This window comes from Camelus bactrianus, chromosome 3 (genome assembly GCF_048773025.1).
Source record: "Camelus bactrianus isolate YW-2024 breed Bactrian camel chromosome 3, ASM4877302v1, whole genome shotgun sequence".
NCBI lineage: Eukaryota > Metazoa > Chordata > Mammalia > Artiodactyla > Camelidae > Camelus > Camelus bactrianus.
Window position 1 is genome coordinate 143,919,285 of NC_133541.1, and position 21,463 is coordinate 143,940,747.

Below are 21,463 nucleotides of genomic sequence, written 5' to 3' on the forward strand. Positions count from 1 at the left end.
CTGCCAAGGAGGAAAGCAACCTACCATTTTCTCGTTAGTGGGAGCCTGATGATTGGCTGCTCAGCCACAGATATCCACAAGAGGGCAGCAGAGGAGTTTGCTTGCTCAAACACAATCCCATATGCCCTATCCTCCAGGGCCTCCATTCTTCCCTCTTCACCCTCTCTTTTAGTTCCCCCCTCAAAATGATCTCCTGCTTTTCAGCTTACTGTGGAGAATAAATCTTTTGGATCTCCACCTTCTGGAGACAATGCTCAAACCACTCATGCCACCTACTCCCAACCATAAACAAACTGAGAAAGTAGCATTTAAACCTTTGTCTTCAATTAAATTGCATGGCGAGTGATTTCCCCAAGTCCCAAAAGGAAAGAGGGAAACTATGCAAAAAATCAAGAAGCCTTGGCTGCTTACTCTCTGAGATTCCCCAAACTTATATCAACTTATAAACTTTTTTGTGATGATACTTTTCTTTGGTTTCAGAAAGCTAAATGGACCACTATCTTGGAAGACCTGGAGGGGTCTCAAATTACTGCTGAGTTCAGTCAGAAAGTAAGAGTTAGAGAAAAAGGGTTAGAAGCCATTCCAAGTTTTATCTTGTTAAAATCGTTTGGTCCTGTGTTCAAAATTGTAAACAACTGAAGGATGAAATATGGCAAATTAACACCAGCAATTAGAAACTATTTGGAAAGATCAGTCAAGGCTTGAACTGAATTACAAAAGTAGCCTTTGCTCTAGCTACAGCTTTCTGAATGATATAAGACTTGAGCTTTATGACAGAAAAAAGTCTACTGTTAAAATGCTGAGATGCCTGAATTTCAGATATCAGCTCAGCATTGTGAGGGTACATTTCTAAAAAATAGAAAATTCACTATCAAATCACATGGCTTTACAATTAAAACAATTACAAAAATCTGAACAAAGACAGGACCCCAAAATAAGGGCTTCCATTGAACAGAATACTTGCTGGCATTACAAAGAAAATTTCACTGGATTTTGGACTGTCTAGACTCCAAATAGAAAGAAAAGCCCCCAAAACTCACAGGAGGAATACTAAATTAGCTCTGAGGAAGCAAGCATTCTTTGACCACAGTTCCCACTAAATTCACAGGGTGAGGTTACCTTTATGAGTTGAAGGGCACCCTAACACATTTCTCTTTAATTTTGGAGTGACATATTTCACTTTTAACACTGCTTCCTTTTCTGGCACCTTCTTCAAAGTCACCAAACTGCCAGTGGTGGGTTTTGATAATTTCCCTCATAGTTTGCCTCCCAGTCCTTTAGTATATCTATAAGATCCCTTCTGTGTCAACACAATTTTCCTCTTAGACCAACTACTCCAATAACTTCATGGATTGGGATATTATACTTCATTGTGATACTGCAGGACTCCTTTCACAGGTCTCCTATTCATTTCTTTCACTTTTGTTACCTCTAATGGCTTTACCTGACTTCCTTAAGCTTCTCTGTCCTCTTCAACCTAGTACCAATCTTACTGTGGACTTAAGTCAATTAGTGGACAGGAGTTCTCTTCTTTCTAGACAAGGAATTTAACTGAAATTGGGCATGTATGAGGTGGAGAACCCCATAATAGTATGCTATGGTAAGTAGAATTAGTTCTGTCCATGCCCACCCCCCCAAGATCCCCCAATATAATATAACACAAGAGAAACTTGATGGGTGCTAATAGTTCAAGAATTATTAGATAAGGTACTCCTGGTTCCTACTTGTATCCCATGCAACACTTTCATTCTGGCTGTTTAAAAGCCAAATGGAAAGGATACTGGCTATTCCAAGACTGGAGATGCTAACATGTTCCCCTTCAAATCTAATAGAACTCTATCCTGAGGTCTATTTAAATGTTCCCATAACTATATACTTCAACCCTCAATCCACCCTTATCAGAATTTCCCCTTCCCACTCTAGCCTTAAACTCTCTATAATCACTCAGCTTTAGGCTTCTTTTTCCCTTCTGTGGATTTTTGGAAATGTAGGGACCCTAAAAGCAACTACCACATGTGGAAAAAACTAATTGAAAACAAGAGTGGATATTTTACCAACTCAAATGAATTTGAAAAATACCCAGATAGCTGCTTGGTGTCTTCCTAGTCCCCATTCCAAAATTGAGTTTACAGTCACCTTGACACTTATCCAGATGTCAGGCTCCCTCCCACACTCACAGAGGCCTGCAGACCTGGGCAGATGTCACACACCAAACCAGCCTCTTCCTCACTACCACTGAGTGTATTCCATCACGTTTTGTTTCTCTTTGGCTGATCTAGGAGTTACTGGCAGTGCTATGTTGTTGGGAGTGAGACAGTTACTGGCATAGATGTGTGGATGCATGGCTTGGGGACCAGGCAGGAACCCATGTGGATGATTCATAGACACATGGACAGTACACAGATTCCTTTTCTGCATCTCTGCTCCAAGACAATGAGGATAGTTAGACACTGTTTAACCCAAATGGCACTAGAAGCAGACACTCAGCCTGAGATTCTGGACTTGGACCATTTTACTTGGCTTGTAAGACAATGATACATATATGAGCTGATGACAACCCCTGGTATATCGTAGCACCACATTTACTTAAACCAGGATGACTTCCCATTGTCCACCTTTGTAAACAATGTCTTACTGGAACATAGTTATGCCCATATGTTTACCTATTGCATGGATGCTTTCACTGTATAGTTGTGACAGAGACCCTATATCCAAAAAGCCTAAAATATTTACTATCTGGCCTTTTATGAAGAAGTAACCATAGACACGGAGAATGCTGAGGAAGGTGGAGAAGAGGAGGAAGGAGAAGTACTCCCTATACCCTCACAGTCTGGCTTCCTTGGACATCTCCCTGCTGCACTTCTCACCTTTCCCTTATACGCTGCTCCATTTTCTTTCTCACAAATGTGTGCCCCCAGTCACTTTCTTATCTGACCAAATACATCCCTTTGGAACTGGTCCAATTGGCTAAATTCCTGTGGAAAGAGTGTATCTATGTTAGGAGAGGGTCCATATGTTAGGGAAGTACAGGCATGCTGAGCAAAATGCCAATAGTGAGCATCTCCAGATAATACAATGAAGGGTTGTTCATTTCCATCTTTAATCTTTATTTTCTAATTATGATAAAAGATTTTCATTTAACTAAACATATATATTAAGGAACAGATGTAAAATGTTAAAAGCCCTTTACTAACAAAAATACCCAGGAATCCCCGCCAAGAGGAAAATGCTTGAAATATACTTGTTGTATACAGCCTTGCTTACATTTGGGCCATGGATTTTCTATTTTTCTTGTTTGCTAAGGAAACTTAAGCCGCCTTTGGCAACTTTACACGGGGGGAGAGATGTATCAAGAAGGGGGGCTATGAAGGCCTTCCAGTGCAGGGCAGCCCACAGAAAGCGGTGGCATGTGTTAAGATGTGACTATTAAATAGCTTTTTCTAATCTCCTCTCACCATGAACTACACACCCATATTCGAAATGTAATCAGTGGATCTAGCATGACTCTGCTAACTGAAAAACAGCATGAATTACTTTTGCTTTCAGCTTCAGTTTTATTACCATCATACTAGATGGACCAAGAAAAGATGAACCTCCTCGCTCTTTTTTAGCTTTCATGAAGGAGAGTCAGACTGGTAGGAGGAGCTAGTGAGCAAGGTGTGAGAGGAACTGAGAACCGTTCTTTTATCCCCAGTGTGTGGAGCAGGTATGTCCTTGTCTTTTACATGCAGTGCAAAATTGATGTCTTTTCTGTTTTTATTGAAATAGAGTCGATTTACAATGCTGTGTTAGTTTCTTGTGTACAACACAGTGATTGATATATATATATTCTTTCTCATTATAGGTTATTACAAGATGCTGAATATAGTTCAATAGGACTTTGTTGCTTATCTATTCTGTATGTAGTAGTTAGCAAGATTGATTTCAGATTCAAAGTGACACCTGAGGAAGGGCAAGTGGCCTGCTGTCTGGCATGCAGGGGTCTGTGGCTGGCTTTAGTTCAAAGGAAGCTCAGCTTCTCTGTATGGACCAGTAGCAGCTGCAAAGTGACAGCCAGACACACTGTGTCCCCCTCGATGTTCTTCTCCTTGAGAGAGTCCTCCTGGGGGCCTGCCTGTCTTGCTCTGTCAAGCTCTATGGGCTGGCGTTAGAATTCAGAGAATAAGACAGTCCCTGCCAAGGAGGTTATAGGGAACTGTCATCTATAGAGATTGTTTCTTTTTAATGTTTCTATTAGTCAATTTAAGAAAGCTCACATTGAGAGCTCTGTAAATCTCTATGTAGAGATAAATTTAGTCCCCTCACCCCTGATCTTTATTACTTAAACATTACGATCACATCAAAACTATCTTTCTCTTTCTGTCTCTCTGGCTCCCTCTTCCTCCCTCTTATTCTCTCTCTTCCCCTGTCCCCCAACCCCCGCCCCCGCATTTGTGGGTTTTTTTTCATAAGAACATTGGAATCATTTGTAGCATGTTTTGTACATACACAACCTAGGTTTAACAATCCCTCTGGGTGATTTTTTTTCTGTAGATCACATTTTGAAAACCAACCTGGAACAGGATTGAATAGCTGCAGTTTGTTAATTTGATGTTAAAAATTATGTGACTTATTCACAGCTAAGAAATCACAGGTCTGTTTCTTTAAAACATTTTTTATTGAGTTATAGTCATTTTACAATGTTGTGTCAAATTCCACTGTAAAGCACAATTTTTCAATTATATATGAACATACATACATTCATTGTCACACATTTCACTGTGAGGTAACACAAGATCTTGTATATATTTCCCTGTGCTATACAGTATAATCTTGTTTATCTATTCTGCATATGCCAGTCAGTATCTACAAGTTTTGAACTCCCAGTCTGTCCCTCCCCCCGCCCTGCCCCCTTGGCAACCACAAGTTTGTATTCTATGTCTATGAGTCAGTTTCTGTTTTGTATTTATATTCATTTTAAAAATTTTTGAGATTCCACATATGAGAGATCTCATATGGTATTTTTCTTTCTCTTTCTGGCTTACTTCACTTAGAATGACATTCTCCAGGAGCATCCATTTTGCTGCAAATGGCGTTATGTTGTCAGTTTTTACGGCTGAATAGTATTCCATTGTACAAATATACCACTTCTTCTTCATCAAGTCATCTGTTGATGGACATTTAGGCTGTTGACATCTCTTGGCTATTGTAAATAGTGCTGCTATGAACATTGGGGTGCAGGTGTCTTTTTGAAGTAGAGTTCCTTCTTGATATATGCCCAGGAGTGGGATCACTGGGTCATATGTTATGTCTATTCCTAGTCTTTTGAGGAATCTCCATACTGTTTTCCACTGTGGCTGCACCTAACTGCATTCCCACCAGCAGTGTAATAGGGTTCCCTTTTCTCCATAGCCTCTCCATCATTTGTCATTTGTGGACATTTGAATGATGGCCATTCTGGCTGTTGTGAGGTGATACCTCACTGTAGTTTTGATTTGCATTTCTCTGATAATTAGTGATCTTGAGCATTTTTTCTTGTTCCTAATGATCATTTGTATGTCTTCCTTGGAGAATTGCTTGTTTAGATCTTCTGCCCATTTTTGAATTGAGCTGTTGGTTTTTTCTTATTATGTCGTATGAGCTACTTATATATTCTTGAGATCAAGCCTTTGTTGGTTTCATCATTTGCAAAAATTTTTTCCCAATCCTTATATTTTTGTTTTGTTTTACTTATGGTTTCCTTTGCTGTGCAGAAGCTTGTAAGCTTAGTTAGGTCCTATTTGTTTATTCTTGCTTTTATTTATACTGCTTGTGTAGACTGCCCTAGGAGAACATTTTTGAGCTGTATGTCAGATAATGTTTTACCCATGTTTTCTTCTAGGAGGTTTATTGTATCTTGTGTTATGTTTAAACATTTGATCCATTTTGAGTTTATTTTTGTGTATGGTGTAAGGGAATGTTCTAGCTTCATTGATTTACATGCTGCTGTCCAGTTTTCCCAAAATCATTTGCTGAATAGACTATCTTTATTCCATTGTATATTCTTGCCTCCTTTGTCGAAGTTTAGTTGACCAAAAACTTGTGAGTTCATTTCTGGGCTTTCTATTCTATTCCGCAGACCTGGTTTTTATAAAGTTGTTTCTCTCACATTTTCCTGCAGCTTCCTTTAAGTTTTCCATTTAAAGAGGGGGACTGGACAACTCTGGTCATTATAATGTAGCTGTTAGAGGATCCTGTTTTACCTTTGTATTCTTTTCTCCCACAATGAAGAATCAGAAAAAAGGAGATGGTACAGGAGCAGTTTTTGAATTTTCTTGCTGCTTTGCTCTGAAAAAAAAAATTATAGACCTTGTTTCTTAGTAACCTGAAGTTTGCAGATTGTGTTCAAATATGTAACCCAATTTGTTTAGTGCAATTATTGTGGATAAATCTCCATCTAATTCAGTAAGCATGTACTGAAATCCCATTTTGTGCTGCATTCTATGCTCATATATAAGCTTTTACTTATCTGATTTTATTATCAAAACATCCTCCAGACTGGACTTACCATTTTTTTCATATTACCCCTATAATTATTCTTAAAAACTTAGGTTTAGCTAGGTGAGGCTTCTTGTTTAAGGCCACACAAGTAGTAACTGATAAAGCTGGTATTTTTTAAAAATATTTTTGATAGTATTTGAGGCATCTTGAATACTTGACCTATAAATATGGAACTGAATAGTTGAGACATTTGAATATAATATCATGTTTATATAGTCTGATTATGAAATATGCATAGATATTATAGGGAACTTTTATTATAATGCCAATCAGAAATATGCCAGAAGAACCATGGTATAATTGTGTTTTTAGTACTTAATTTTTAAAATCAAATTTGCCTTGGAAAACAATTACAAGGGAATCTCATATACTTTTCACCTAGATTTACCCACTGGTGGCATTTTCCTAGATTTGCTTCCTCTCTCTAAATATATGTATATGTCTCTCAATATAATATAAAACAATATTTGCATTTTCATTCTTATTTTCATTTATGGGATTAAGTTGCAAAAATCCTGACCCCTCTCAGCTAAGTACCTTGGCCTAAATCTCTCAAGATTAAGGACATCCTCCTGAAACAGAAGAAGTGTGGCAAGTGGGAGAAGGAGCAATTGTGTGGGAACATTGACCTAAAGTTTGCAGTCTCCTTCTCAAAAAGGGGAGGCAGGAGGGTGGGAAAACTCTTCAGTAGTTTACCTATGAGGATGATGTTACCTGTGCTTTTTTCCATACATAGACTTCATTATTTTCAGGTAGTTTATTTTTATTCTTAATTGTCTTTTGTTTAATTTTCACATATTTGTAGACTTTGCAGTTTTATTCCATCTATTAATTTCCAGTTTCATTTCATTGGGTTCAGAAAAGATACTTTGTATGAGTTTAACCTTTTAAAATTTGTTGACTTGTTTTGTGGCCTAAAATATGGTCTATCCTTGGAAATATTCCATGCCCATCTGGGAAAACGTGTTTTCTCTTGTTGGATGAGAGTGTTCTGTATATGTCTGTTAGGTTCAATTAATTTATAGTGTTATTCAAGTACTCTGTTTTTTCTACCTATTATTGCAAGTAAGGTATTAAACTATTGTATTTTTGTTAAGTGATCTGTTGCTCAATATTGTCAATGTTTATTTCACATATTTTGGAACTCTGAGGTTCAGGTATACATATTTAGAATTGTTTATCTTCTAGATAAACTTGACTCTTTTAACATAATGTCCTTTTTGTCTCTTTTAACAGTGCTTGAAATAACTTTTTTATCTCATATAGATATAACCACAACAGTACTCTTTTTATTGTTATTTGAATAGAAAATCTTCCTGGGGTGTACAGTAAGGTGGTAGTTGCTCAGGCTGACCTGTCTCCAACCTGTCTGGTGGCAAACCAGCACCCATTCACTCCTTCTAGTCTAGGCTTCTCCAGCCTTTCTATCTGTTTCAGTCTTTCTCCAAGTAGCCAAGGGGATTTGTCTCCTCTGTGCAGGACCCCAGTACTGGGATGCCAAGTCTGTGGATTGACCTACTCACTCCTCAGGGTTAGGGTCTATTTGCACAGTCTTCCTTTTCCTCTTAGTCCTTCCCTAGGTGCACAGGTCCCAACCTGAAGTTTTTACTCCTCCCTAATTATGTGGAAATATCTCTTGAAATCTTGTTTGTATAGGAGTTCTGCCAGTTTTCAGTCACTTTTCTGTGAGAAGTTATTATCCCTCATCTTGACCCCCCTCCTCTGGAAACAGTATTCTTCATTGGTAGGTTCCCCCCTACCCCATCACTCAGTTTTTAGCAATTTAAACATATCATTCCACTGCCTTCTGGCCTACAAATATTTTGTTGATAAATTGACTGACAATCTTATTGGATGTGATGAGTTACTGCTTTTTGTCGCTTTCAAGATTCTCTCTTTGTCTTTTGACAGTTTGATTATATTATGCTTCAGCATTGGTCTCTGATTATTTATCCTACTGTAGTTTGTTGAATATCTTGCATTTGTAGATTTATATATTTCATTGCATTGGGTATTTTTTAGCCATTATTTCCTAAAATAATCACTCTGCCCTGCCTCTCCCTTCTGCTTTAGGGACTTTCATAATGTATATACCTGTCTATGTGACAGTATTCCACAAGTTTGTTAGGCTGTATTCACTTTAAAAAAATTATTTCTTCCTTCTGCTCCTGAGACTTGATAATTTCAAATGTCCTGTCTTCAAGTTTGCTGAGTCTTTTTGCCTGTGCAAGTCTAATCCCCTTTATATGTATTCAAATGCTCTTCCCCTGAGCTTTACCACCAAGGCTAATTCCCTGTTGAAAATGTGTAAATTCATTCATTGTATTTTCCAGCCTCAGAATTTCAGTTTGGTTCCTTTTTTAATTATTTTTATCTCCTTGTTCATTTTCTAATTTTGTTCATATATTGTTTTTCTGATTTTCTTTAGTTATTTTTCTGAGTTTTCCTTTAGCTTTTTAAGCATATTTTTAAAAAGTTATTTTAAAGTCTTTGCTTAAACATCTAATGAACATGTTTCCTCAGGGTTGTTTGTTTGTTTTTTTTTTTACCACTTTATATTCTTCCTTTGGAAGGGCCATATTTTCATTTATTTTGTATGCCTTGTTATTTTTGTTGTTGTTGTTGAAAAATTGGATGTTTATTTATCTATTTATTTATTTTAAATGAAGGTACTCAGTACTTAACCCAGGATTTTGGACATGTTAAGTACATGCTTTACTACTGAGTTATTACCCTCCCACCCCCTGAAAATTGAGCATTTATGAAAGCAGTCACCTTTCCCATTCTTTGCATACTGGCCTTTTGACAAGGAAGTCTTTTCCTAAGCTGGCTCTTGATTTTGAAACTTGGGATTAAACTTAAGACAAGTTCTAAAGTCTTTTTAGGCTTTTTTGAGCATGCATCTTCCCTGGGCCTGTGTTTTGCTTTTTCAGTTTTCCCATATATTTGCTCCTTTTAAGTATATTAATTTCCCAAAGGATGCCTCCTTTGAACTTTTGATTGTCTATTGTGTGTCTCCACCCTGAAAAGAAAAAGAAAAATTCAGTTTCTCTTCTCAACTTTCTATTCTCTATACTTATTTCTGGTCACCACATACGTGAGCATTTTTTCACAATAAGCAATTCTGACCCTAACTTCCAAGAGTTAGTTTATACCCTACAGATTAAGGGCTCAGTCCCACAAGACTTCTCCTCAGTTCAGATGCAATTACAAATCCAGGTTGTCACCTGTGCTTCTGACTAACTGGCTGTACATTGGAGTTACCCATCTCTTCCCCAGGTTCAATGATTTGCTAGGATGGCTTAAGAACTCAGGAAGGATAGTTTGCTTACTAGATTACTGGTTTATTTTAAAAAAGGATACAGCCTATATACAGCAAAATAGGAGATGCAAAAGGAAAGATATCAAGAAAAGCATGTGGAGCTTCCATGACCCCTTTGGATGGGCCACCTTCTAACAACATCCACATATTCATCAAGCCAGAAACTCTCTGAACCTTTTCAGTTAGGTTTTATTTATTTTTTAATGGAGGAATTCTTAGATAGATATGGTTGAGTAAACTATTGGTCATTGGTGATTAACTCAACTTTCATCACTTCTCTGCTCCACAGTGGTTGGAGCATCAGGCTAAATGTTGAAACTTTCTAATAACATTGATTCCTCTAGCAAACAACTCCATTGTAGTGATCTAGGGGCTTTACAAAATCACCTCATTAACATAAACTCAGTTGTTGTTGAAAGGTGCTTGTTATAAATAACAAAAGACTCTCCTTTCATCTTTATCAATCTGGAGGTATTTTAGGAATTGAGGACAAAAGACCAAAAGTTACAAGAGAAATAATTTCATCTCTCTCATCACATAGGGTTTTAAGAGCTATATACCAGGAATAAGGACATTGATCAAATTTGTGTTTCTTATTATACATATCAATATCACACACCCATAATATCTTGTCATAGGTGTCTGCAGGTCATTCTCCCTGCAGCTTTCCCAAGCAATGCCCACTGCTTCTCCCTGCCTGAGATCCAAATAAGGGAAAAGATAACAGTCCTTCAGGCAGCCCATGAGATGTCAGAACATTCTAAATGCAGTCTGCTCTGCTCTGTTTATTTTGAAAAAGGGAATTGGAAACTCAATTGATGCCTTAGATAGTCTATTTTATATATTCACTGGTAACCTCTTGCTCTAGGCATCTGTGGAGCTGTCTCTCCACATTTTTCCTTGAGAAATACCTGCTGCTTCTTTCCACCTGATATCCAAGTTTTACCACCACCTACCCCTCTGCCACCCTTCCCTGAGTTTCATGTGAGGTGAAACAGAGACCTGAAGAGGCAGCCCTGACAGGTTAGAACATTATAATATTCCCTCTCTCTGAATCAGGGGAGGGAATTGGGAAATGATTTGCCACTTCCTTAAAGTCTTTACCACAATGGGGACTGAGGGCAACAGAAAAACCACAGAATTTCCTATCATTTTGAATGAGGCTGTTTCTTGATTTGGTATTTGGTTGGTTGCTTTGGAACTTTGACTGTTTTATGGAACTACTGTAAGGTTATTATAGCTAGTATTTTGGTTGCTGTTTATATCTCCTTGGGGAAACAAGAGCTTAGAGTTTGCTAGTCTGTCATTTTGCTCAAGTATGTAGATTTTCAATCCTTTCTCAATGACATTCACTCAGCCTTTATGAGAACCATTTACCTCATTTCCAAAGTAGTTATGTTAATTTCTAACTTTCAGTCTCTTGTGAATATCAGTTTAGCTGGATATGTAAGTTATTATCAAAGGGCTTGGTATATTGTAGGCCTTCAGTGCATCATAAAAATAACTTTAATTATATTATTATTTTGAAATAACAGTTTGGAGAGTGATATTATATTATTTCACTACCAATATCATGAGAGACTTGAGGGAATGATGGGGGAAAACCTCTGCAGTATGCTAATTCTAGATTACATTTTGTCTAATGGAAAGCACAGAACTCTTACTTACCTTATCCTAAGTTGATAGATGCTTTGTATAATTCTGAGTTAGAGAATGGCTTTATAATCTGATTTCCACTAAGAAGCTCTTCTAGTTTGGCAGGTTGCCATGGCATCCAGACCCAAAATAATGGACCCCATTTGTCTGCTGGAAAGTGTCAAGGTTCTTTCAGTGAACCAAAAATCTCTGCAGATTCTTGGTGAGCTTTCTTTGCCAGTGCTGGTGGTGGCCATTGTAGGGCCGTATCATACAGGCAAATCTTACTTGATGAACCATCTTGCAGGTCAGAATCATGGTGAGTGTTGTACAGGGTCAAGGACCAATTGCTTGATTCTAGCTAATACCTCAGCTTCTTAATTTTTGTCCTGATCTTGTGTAGGGAAAACCAAACTTCTCTTAACAAATCAACTTTCCACTCGTATTTCTCACTGCTAAACCACTGTCTTACTGTAATTCATTATCATATTGTATGTTTTATTCCTGTAAAGCAAAATTTCTCCTACCAATTCTCACAATCCTACCTTATTTTACATGCTTAAGCACTGGACTCTTGCAATTGTGTCTACTCGCTCTTGAAACACATTTTGCTTTTTTATGGACTATACTCATCAACATATAAATGTGTTCAAATGTCTATAATCTTAAAAATATTTCCTGTATGTCATATACTACTGTGGCTAACACCTCTCCCCTCTTTTGAAAAATTTGTCTGTCAAAAAATATAATCTTGATTTTTTCCCACCGTTTTCTCTTCCCATGTCTGTCTTCAGTCCATTTCTCTCTGGCTTTGAACCTCACCGTTCTTTCAAGATACTCTTGTTATGGTTATCAGTGACTTCCATTTTGTCTCATTCATGGATTCCCCTTTGCCTCTATGTTGAGCCCTTGCTTGGTATCTTTATCACAATTAATGTTCCTTCCTCCTTGAAACAGATGACACACAAAGTAGGACATTCTTGAGGAAATGGAGAAAGCACCAACTCGTATGCTGGGATACTGACATTCCAATAGATCTGACTCTGTAGCCCCTTGGTTGTTTAGATTATCTGCTCTAACTGAATGCTGCTTTCTCCCCTCTCCTCACAGGCTTTCCTCTAGGCTCTACAGTGCAGTCTGAAACCAAGGGCATCTGGATGTGGTGTGTGCCTCACCCACACAAGCCCAATCGTACTCTGGTGGTCCTTCTGCACAATTAGAGCCTGGGGGATGTGTGAATGGTAAAGCAGAAATTCACAATTAAATCCTTTTTATTCTGGATTTTCCCCTTATCTCTCCATGGTCCTAGAAATTTTACTGTTTAATCTGTAAAATCTAGAAATCAATTTTAGTAAATAAGGCAAACTATGTTTTGTTTGAATCTCACTTCTAGGTAAGTTATCATAGTGTCTTAGATAAATTCTTTTATTTCTTGGCACTGTGTGGATGACTTGATTACATTTAGCAAGTCATTATTGAACGGCTGAGTTCCAGGCCTTTGGACTTAGCATTGTAGATATCAGTGACTAAAGTAAATGTCCTGCCCTAAAAGAGTCTTTATTTCAATTGATAAGACCATATTATCTGCAGTCAGATTTAATACCATGTAATTGGGAAAGAAGAAGGCTGGAGAGAAGAAATTACATTGCATTGCAATCCCCAATTTCTGGGAATTTCATGGGAGCTCCATGGCTGGAATGGCTTTTTTGAGTTATCCTGATTTTGGGACAGGGGTGCTGATACATTTTTGAAGAGCTGCTCCAGAAGCCTTTCTAATTAAGAGGGCTGACACCTGAAGACTGTCTTCCACCAGCACTCCCAACAGCTGGGGGAATAAGTCCTTCAGTTTTGAAAGGCAATCCAGGCAGCACCTACTGGTTTTGAGAACTTACAGTTAAGCATAACTAAGAAAGAGGAGAAGTATCAATCTGTGAGTGAGGAAAAATTTCTGATTCACCTTCTTAGCTTCAAGGTGAAGAGTGTATTTGAGGGTTGGATTTAAGAGACGGGTTTACATTTTCTATGATGAAGTTCATCAACTACTCACAGAGTGTTCTGGAAATTTGTGAGACACCTCTGAATGTGCAAGTTCTATAAAAGTAAGTTTTTGTCCTACAAGAAACATTTTAAAATGGATTTTTGGTGTTTTAGCTTTCTGCTAATGGGTGAAATGAACTATCCCTCCTTTCCCCGTTTTGAGATTTATTTGGAAATAGTACCTACATTTTTATAGCTCTGTCTTTTTTCTCAACAGGAGTTAGAAAGTCTGCTTATTTTTAAAGCCATATATCAAACAATGATATAATCTTGGTGTTGAAATAATTGTTTGTCATAACTGCTACTTCTTCTTATCCTAATTGATTATTTTTAAAAACTGGGTTTTGGGGAAAGAAAGTAATGAATAGACTCTTATCCCCCCAAACTCCCATTTAGAATCTTCTCAACATAAACCACAGTTTTTGCATTTACACTGGGAGCAACTTTACATGCCATTTATAATAAAAAAAAACTATTTCCAGTTTATGCCATCATTTAGACAATGCTATGATTTATACAACTTAGCCTGGGCTTTAGGGCCCTTGATTAGGCTGCATGAAACTCACCTTAACTTCTCCACTTGCCCTCTGCCCTCAAATGACTCTGTTCTAACTACAAGACCCCTGTCTTCTCCCATCTCTAATTTTGCTTCTCTGGGTTTTCCTGTCTATTGGATCACCTTCATTTCTTCAGTTCCACATTTACCAGTTCTTTAATATTCAGCTCAAGACATTGAGGAAGCTTTCAGATCACATATTCTTTCTCCAAATTTCATAGCTCTGTTCTTCCTTGATAGACTTCTAAATTTTAGTTTAGTGTTATAGCTATAGGTTTCACTGCTTATATACATTACTGAGAGTAAGCCTTTTACAGATACTTCTATCATTGTTGCACTTACTGTTATGGATGTTTGTCCACTGCTTTGAAATAATCATGTTGAAGAAAATTTTCATTTTTAGCATTGCTTTTTTAAAATCTAAGAACAGTGGGGTATATTTAGTAGCTTCCTGCAAGTATTTATTGATTGCATATAATTTAAATACCCAGTTATGCCAACTATGGTATATTTTATATGGACTCTGATTAATAAATATATGCAGAATGAATAAGTGCCCACACTCATCACTGAATTCCTAATTACACAACAGGTACTGTATTAGTTTTTCTGTATATGTTATTTTACTTTATCCAATTGAGGAAAAAGAAAGCACTGTGAACACTAGAATCCTTTTATATATGAAAAATTTGCAAACACAAGAAATGTCTCTGTAATTGTCAAAGTTGATATCTGCATTTACATCTGTCTTCAATTTCTTTGCATGGTGAGTATGTTAGCTGAAATAATAAATGAAACCATGATTGAAGAAGTGTACAGATGAATTTCTAATGTAGGGGTAAACTTCTAACTCTCTTGTTCTAATGTGCTTTCTAGGATGAGTCTAAGAAGGATTCATGGATCTTTGCCCTGACCGTGGTTCTGTGCAGTAGCTTTGTCTAGAACAGCATGAGCACCATCAACCACCAGGCCCTGGAGCATCTGCAGTATCCTTCCAGGTCCTGAACCACCATGTTTCACTGAATTCATGGGGATGAGGAGAGAGTCAGTCTCTCCCTTCCTGTCATTTAGTTTCTTGGGTGGAGCAGAGGGGACCCATGGCAAAAGAGTGTGATTATAATATTTTTATACTAGAGAAATGTGGGAATTGTTGGTAGTGAGTTTCTTTTCCCTAACCAAATGTTAGTTATGCAACAGAGCTTGCAAAACATCAGAACAAAGTCCTCTCAAACACCTGATAGAGTAGAAGATTCCACAGAATTTGTGAATTTCTTTCCAGAATTTATCTGGACTGTATGAGATTTCACCCTGGAGCTGCAGTTATGTGGTCAGCCTATCACAGAAGATGAGTACTTGGAGAATGCCCTGAAGCTGATTCCAGGTATCAGAGTATGGCCTGGGCAGTGTACGGTCCAATAGAGTGTGGGATCTAGTAAACAATATCCCTCATCTTTGTGATTGCATTTGTATTTGAGACTAAATCAAAGTCTGCGGAAATGGTGGCTGGAAAGTGGGTTGCAAAGATCTAGGGGCTACAGTTGAAGTTTACTCAAGAAAAGTAAAGTGTAAAGTGAAATTACTCAAAACCAATTTGTTTTTTATACATCTTTAAATTTACCATCCAGATTTACATGGGTGATGAAACATTCTAAAGACTGGACACTGTGTTTCCTGTTCCTTCAATTTTTCTCTGTTGAAGAAAACAACTAATCAGCTAATTGTTAGACATGAAACTGCAGTGAAAAGCTTATCTAATGAACAAAATATAGATTTCACATATTATTCTTTTCAAAGAGGGCTAGAAAACTTTCTAATCCTGTATAATTATATCATCTACAAAATGACTGTATGTTTTAAATAAACCTGAAGAATTGACTGTCTTTACAATCTATGCCTTTTCAATAATACTGACAATTATTAGAATATTCATTTTACCTTCCACATCATAGCTTTCTCCTAATTCCCACATGTTTACCCATGAATTAATTACAAGGTAAAAAATTATTTTCATGGGTTACATTTCCAAGGATGTGTGTCTATTGAAACCTTGAGAGAAATATCAATCCCAATTTAGTCATTCTTCCTTTCACGTTTCTATTTATGATTTCTCAAAACAGCTATTAAGAAATTGGCTGGCAGGAGAGGACCAGATATAAACATTTACCTCAAAGAGATTATAGATTAGTGGTGATACCTTAAAATTATATTTCAGGTACATTTATACTTCAGAGGTTTTTACTAATAAATACATAACACTGCATCAATTATTTTTAGCATCAAAACAGTTTTTCTTAAATAATGAGGATGTCATTCCTAATATTCCAATTACTGTCCATGATCCCTTGTTTGTAGCTCTCCTTTTTGGTTCCGCAGCTCAATTCCTACATGAGGTTGAGTTGAGCAGAAAGTTTCATGTGACCTTTCATCCTTTTAGCTGCTAGTTAAGCAAACACATCTTAGACAACCACTCTACTATGTGCATGTCTGGAGAGACCAGCCATAGGTTTCCTTTACTGGATCAGATGTCTCCCTAAATTTCTCTGCAGTTATATCATTCGTATAAGTCTGATGTGCAAAGAAGTATTGAATGTCTATGTTAAAAGAGTTCTATGTGTAGAAATGGCAAAGACACACAAATTCCTGCCATGAACACCTGAAACCCCCTCATCTCAAGACTCTACACACCCTAATCCCTGTTTTTCTGTCCCTCAGGGAAGAATCCCAAAGCCCAAACATCCAATCTACCCAGAGACTGCATCAGGCATTTATTTCCAAGATGGAAGTGTTTTGTCTTTGACTGGCCAACATAGAGAAAAAAAAATTCTAGCCAATATTGGGATGGTATCTGAAGACCAACTGGATCCTAAATTCCAGGAGCAAACAAAAAATTTCTGTTCTTACATCTTCATTGATGCAAGGACCAAGACCCTCACAGAAGGAATCATGGTCACTGGGAAAGGTGAATCTCTTTTTCCCATTTCCATGGGGACTGCTATGTGTTGAATATTTTATATAATGTGCTTTCTAGTATTTTTGTTTGATTCTATAAAGGATTCTGATTTTACAGACATTTATACTCCATGAAGAAATCTGTATACTTTATAATTATCTCACTTTGGGGGATTTACAAATTCCTTCCCCAAATTGCAATTTTGTCAATGATATCGGTGACTCCCACTTATCTGAAAACATCTTCCACTTAGAATATAATCACTCTCTTGGTATAAAAACAGAATACTGCATGTTTTCAAAGGAAGTCCTATACAATAAGTGTTCTTCACAAGGAGAATTCAGAAGATATTTTGAGAATTTAGAGTGGTCCAAAAATAAATATTAGCTCATAAATCACTGAAAATCCATTCAAAGCCTCAGAATTAGGAATAAATTAAACATGGTACACTTTGCCTCATCTGTCTATCTATGTAATCTATATTGCTTTCAATTTTTAAATTGAGAAACTGTATTTTCCAGGTAGCCCCTAGTATGTTAGATAGAAGTAGATATTAACTTTTTTAGTCCTGTGGCCTGGAAAACCATAAAAATGAACAGTCAGTAGAAAATGAAGGTGATAATAGTAGAAGGAGGTAGGGGTGAGTGTGTGTTTGTGTGTGTGCATGTGTATATGACCCTAGAAGCATAGTCTCAGAATCCTGGAGCCATTGACTGATAACTTGATATTTAGACCCTAAATTTCCTGGCTTCTTCAGGGCTGAGGACTCTGTTTGTGACCTACCTGGATACTAGCAATAGCGGAGCAGTACCTCACTTGGAGAAAGCAGTGACAACTCTGGCCCAGCTGGAGAACTCAGCTGCCATTCAGAAGGCAGACAACCACTACAGCGAGCAGATAGCCCAGCGAGTGAGCTTCCCCACAGACATGCTGCAGGAGCTGCTGGAGGTGCATGCTGCCTGTGAGAGGGAAGCCCCTGCAGTCTTCATGGAGCACTCCTTCAAGGAAGACAAGCAGGACTTCCAGAGGAACCTTGTGGTAATCTGTCTTAGTATTTACTTTATGTCGCCTCCCCTTGAAGAATGAAGCCTAGAAGTGTTGTTACCGGTCCCATGGCTCATCTCTCACTCAAGGATAAAGTAGTCCATGTTCTCATGAGGGACAGAGTTTCAAAGGACTACATTTCCTTCTTTTTTGACTGCCAGAACTCAGGCAGTTTATCTGGAACTCCCTTTGACCTTCAATGAAAAATCAGTATAGATATCCTCTTGAAATAAATACTTCTGTGGATTCCAAGCCTGTCCAGAACACCCAAGACATTCTTTAGCTGGCTTCTTTTTCTGTGAACACACTCCTATGGCTGGGAACCAAAATTTCTCTTTTCAGATCCACATCTCAGGCCACTTTCAGCTTAGGTTGCTCCTTGTTGTATCTATCATTGAAGACAGAATCACTGAATGTGGCAGCTTCAAGGAACCAGAGAGATTAGGTAATGCAACCCCAACAGCTCAGATGAAATACCCAAAGGAGGTTAGGGAACTTCCCCATGGTCTTCCAGAGTTTTCAGAGCTGTGAATAAATCAAATCTTGTGACTGCTGTTTTATTACATGTCCTCCAACAGAATACTTTTCTCATGAGGAACACAGTTAGACCAATTCTTCTACCAGATCCTTTGGAAATTTACGTCCTCTGTTCCTTGCTTCTGGTGACAGCCCTCTATCTTTCTTCCCTCTAGGAAATCATAAAGAATAAGAAAGATGATTTCTTGATGCAGAATGAAGAGACATCAATCAAATATTGCCAGACTAAACTTGATCAGCTTTCAAAGACACTAATAAAAAGTATCTCAGCAGGAAATTTCTCTGTTCCTGGAGGTCATGAACTCTACAGGAAAGCAAAGGAAATTATTGAAAAGGAATATTACCAAGTGCCCATGAAAGGAGTGAAGGTGAGGAATAAGGGAAACATGGGGAACCTACAGAATACTCAAAGGGGTCTCCTGAAAATCTGAGAGTGCAGCTCAATGCATGCATAAAGAGAGTGTATGGGGCCATTCAAACAGCTGTGGCTTTTAAGGTTCACTGCATGCTATTTATTCCTGAAGAGAGTACAAATGTCAACTCCCAACCATGAGTACAGATTTCTTAAATCCACAAGAGACAGAACAGAAATTATTCATTTTTTTTTACTCAACAACATATTTGACGTGTTGAGCACTGATAATTTACAAGTCAGTCTTTGTACACAAGGATGATCACAAGTGAGACAGGAAGTCAACTACATAGGCAAGCTATAACACTCAGGAAAGAGCTACTTAGGTGTTAGAAACAAATATAATAATAATAATAATATTAATAATAATAATAATAATAATAATAATAATAATAAACAATAATAATGCAACTAATATATATTGAACTGTTGTTTCCTATAGCCAAAATGTTAAGCTCTTTCCCTAGACTCTTTAACTTAATCTTTCAAATAGCATTAAGAAGCATCTACATTATCAACATTTTAAAGATCTGAACTGAGAAGCATAGGCAGGTTAAAATAAGTTGTCTAAAGTTATAAACAGCTAGTGGCAGAGGAGAACAGCAGCACAATTTAGAGGCACTATTTCACACTGGGAAAGCAGATATGTAAAAGCACCAGAGATTTGGGGTTTGTAGAACTGAACATGATACTGACTGGCTGGATTCTAGAGTGGGGAGAAGGAAGTAGCACTGGGCAAGAGACTGGAGAGAGACAGGTCACTCTAAGGAGCTTGGACTCATTGTAAGGAACCACTGTGGAACTTTAAACTTGAAGCAAAAGTTACATGGACTTAGTTGTCTTTGCATCACTAATTTCCCTATTGGAAATCTAATTTCTGTGCTCCTCCTTGGTTCCTCAGGCAAATGAGTTCCTCCAGAGGTTTCTGCAGTCCCAGATGGCACTAGAGAAATCCTGCAGGCAGATAAAGCCCTCACTGATGGGGAGAAGCAAATAGCAGGTACAGGGTAGGGCTGGGCTCACAGTGGGATGTGTATGTTCTTGCAGTGCCCTCTGACAGGTGTGAGAGCAAAACCTTCCCAATACCGGAGCTTCCTTCCTTTCTGTGGAACAAACCTGCTGCATCTGGAAACAGCAAAGGGAACTGTGGTTGGACGCCAGACAGGCAGAGCCTTTTCTCTCACATTCTGAAGTGTGTTCTCGATGGTGTGGACATGGGGTTTTGGGGGAGGACTTCAGAGATTTCCTACCTCTCTCTTTAATTTGGTTTGGCCTCTGAGCTCAGGAGGGTGGAGGTCAATCCTTGCCTATTTTTTCCCTCTCTAATACCTTCCTGGGGCAGAAGAGTGGACCTGGAAGGAGACAGCTGAGAAGGAACAGGAGCTGCTGAAACAGAAACTGCAGGAGCAGCAGCAGCAGGTGGAGGCTCAGAAGAGAAGTCTCCAGAAACACATAGTTCAGATGATGGAGAAGATGGTGAGAGAAAGAGAAAACCTGCTGAGAGAGCCAAACAAGATATTGGAGCATCAGCTGAAGGTGAATCAGGCTGTGGCTGTAGTAGAGCTTGATAGCTTTGCCCTGGTACCCCAGGAAGAGATGGGTGAAGGTTACAGCATGGTCATGCAGAGATCACAAGTGCATCTACTGCTTGTGATTTATTAAAACCCTGAAGCCTTTGAATCCTTCCAAAACCTTTAAATTTGGCTCTGTAAGTAGACTTTGGAGAGTTCAGGATGAGTATTCCCCCCTCTACTCCAAGCCCTCAGAGAATATAAATAGGGTTGTATAGCCATTTAGAGAATTTTAAAATGATCTCACAGGGCTTGATTGAACAGATTTTCCAATTATGTGTGTTTAATATGAACAACAACTAGTACGCTCTACCAAGGTCACTACCTTTTACCAAGAGACCTGCTCAGCCCAAGGCCCTGAGGTAGATCTGTTCTGACATAAAACTACCAGAAATGTCCAGACTTAAAAACACATAGAAATGATAGATTTTACACTTGCTGCATTGCCTCCAGGTGTGGACAGATCCCCAAGCTATCATGTGGCTTGGAGGGATTTCTCTCATTGTTCATCTGAACATGATTTATAAGAGATTTCTATAGTTTAGGGGCCATGTGTTTATAACAGATTTCTATAATATGGGTGACAGTGTCATCCTGAGTGGGACTGAGAATTAGTGCAGTCAGACCAAGGCTACCTCTCATTTGCTTTTTTTGACTGGAAAATATTACATTTGTCCTCATGCCAGGCTTAGCCTCCTGGCAAAACCCTAAGGTATATGAATATTATTAAGGCTGTAAACTACACTTCTTCTTAATATTTCGGTCCAAACCAGGAAATATACCTTGTTACAAGAGTCTCATTTCATGATTAAGAGAGAACAATTTTAGGAATAAAACAAAGATAGTCTGACAAATTTTCAAAGTTTGACAAAATGTAATC

At 38.0% G+C, this 21,463-nt stretch overlaps 1 protein-coding gene and 1 long non-coding RNA gene across 2 annotated transcripts; both read left to right on the plus strand.

The window, feature by feature from the left end:
* Positions 1–3,557: 3,557 nt before the first annotated feature.
* LOC141575470 (uncharacterized) lies at positions 3,558–17,023 on the plus strand. The gene is made up of 3 exons (XR_012503066.1): positions 3,558–3,706; positions 14,946–15,450; positions 16,782–17,023. It is a non-coding gene; the product is annotated as an uncharacterized LOC141575470 (long non-coding RNA).
* Positions 17,024–17,856: 833 nt separating this feature from the next.
* On the plus strand, positions 17,857–21,212 carry LOC141575471 (guanylate-binding protein 6-like). The gene is made up of 4 exons (XM_074354739.1): positions 17,857–18,057; positions 18,756–18,968; positions 19,914–20,012; positions 20,355–21,212. The coding sequence occupies exons 1-3, from the start codon at positions 17,947–17,949 to the stop codon at positions 20,007–20,009; spliced, it is 420 nt and encodes a 139-aa protein (XP_074210840.1). The 5' UTR covers positions 17,857–17,946; the 3' UTR covers positions 20,010–20,012; positions 20,355–21,212.
* Positions 21,213–21,463: the final 251 nt, after the last annotated feature.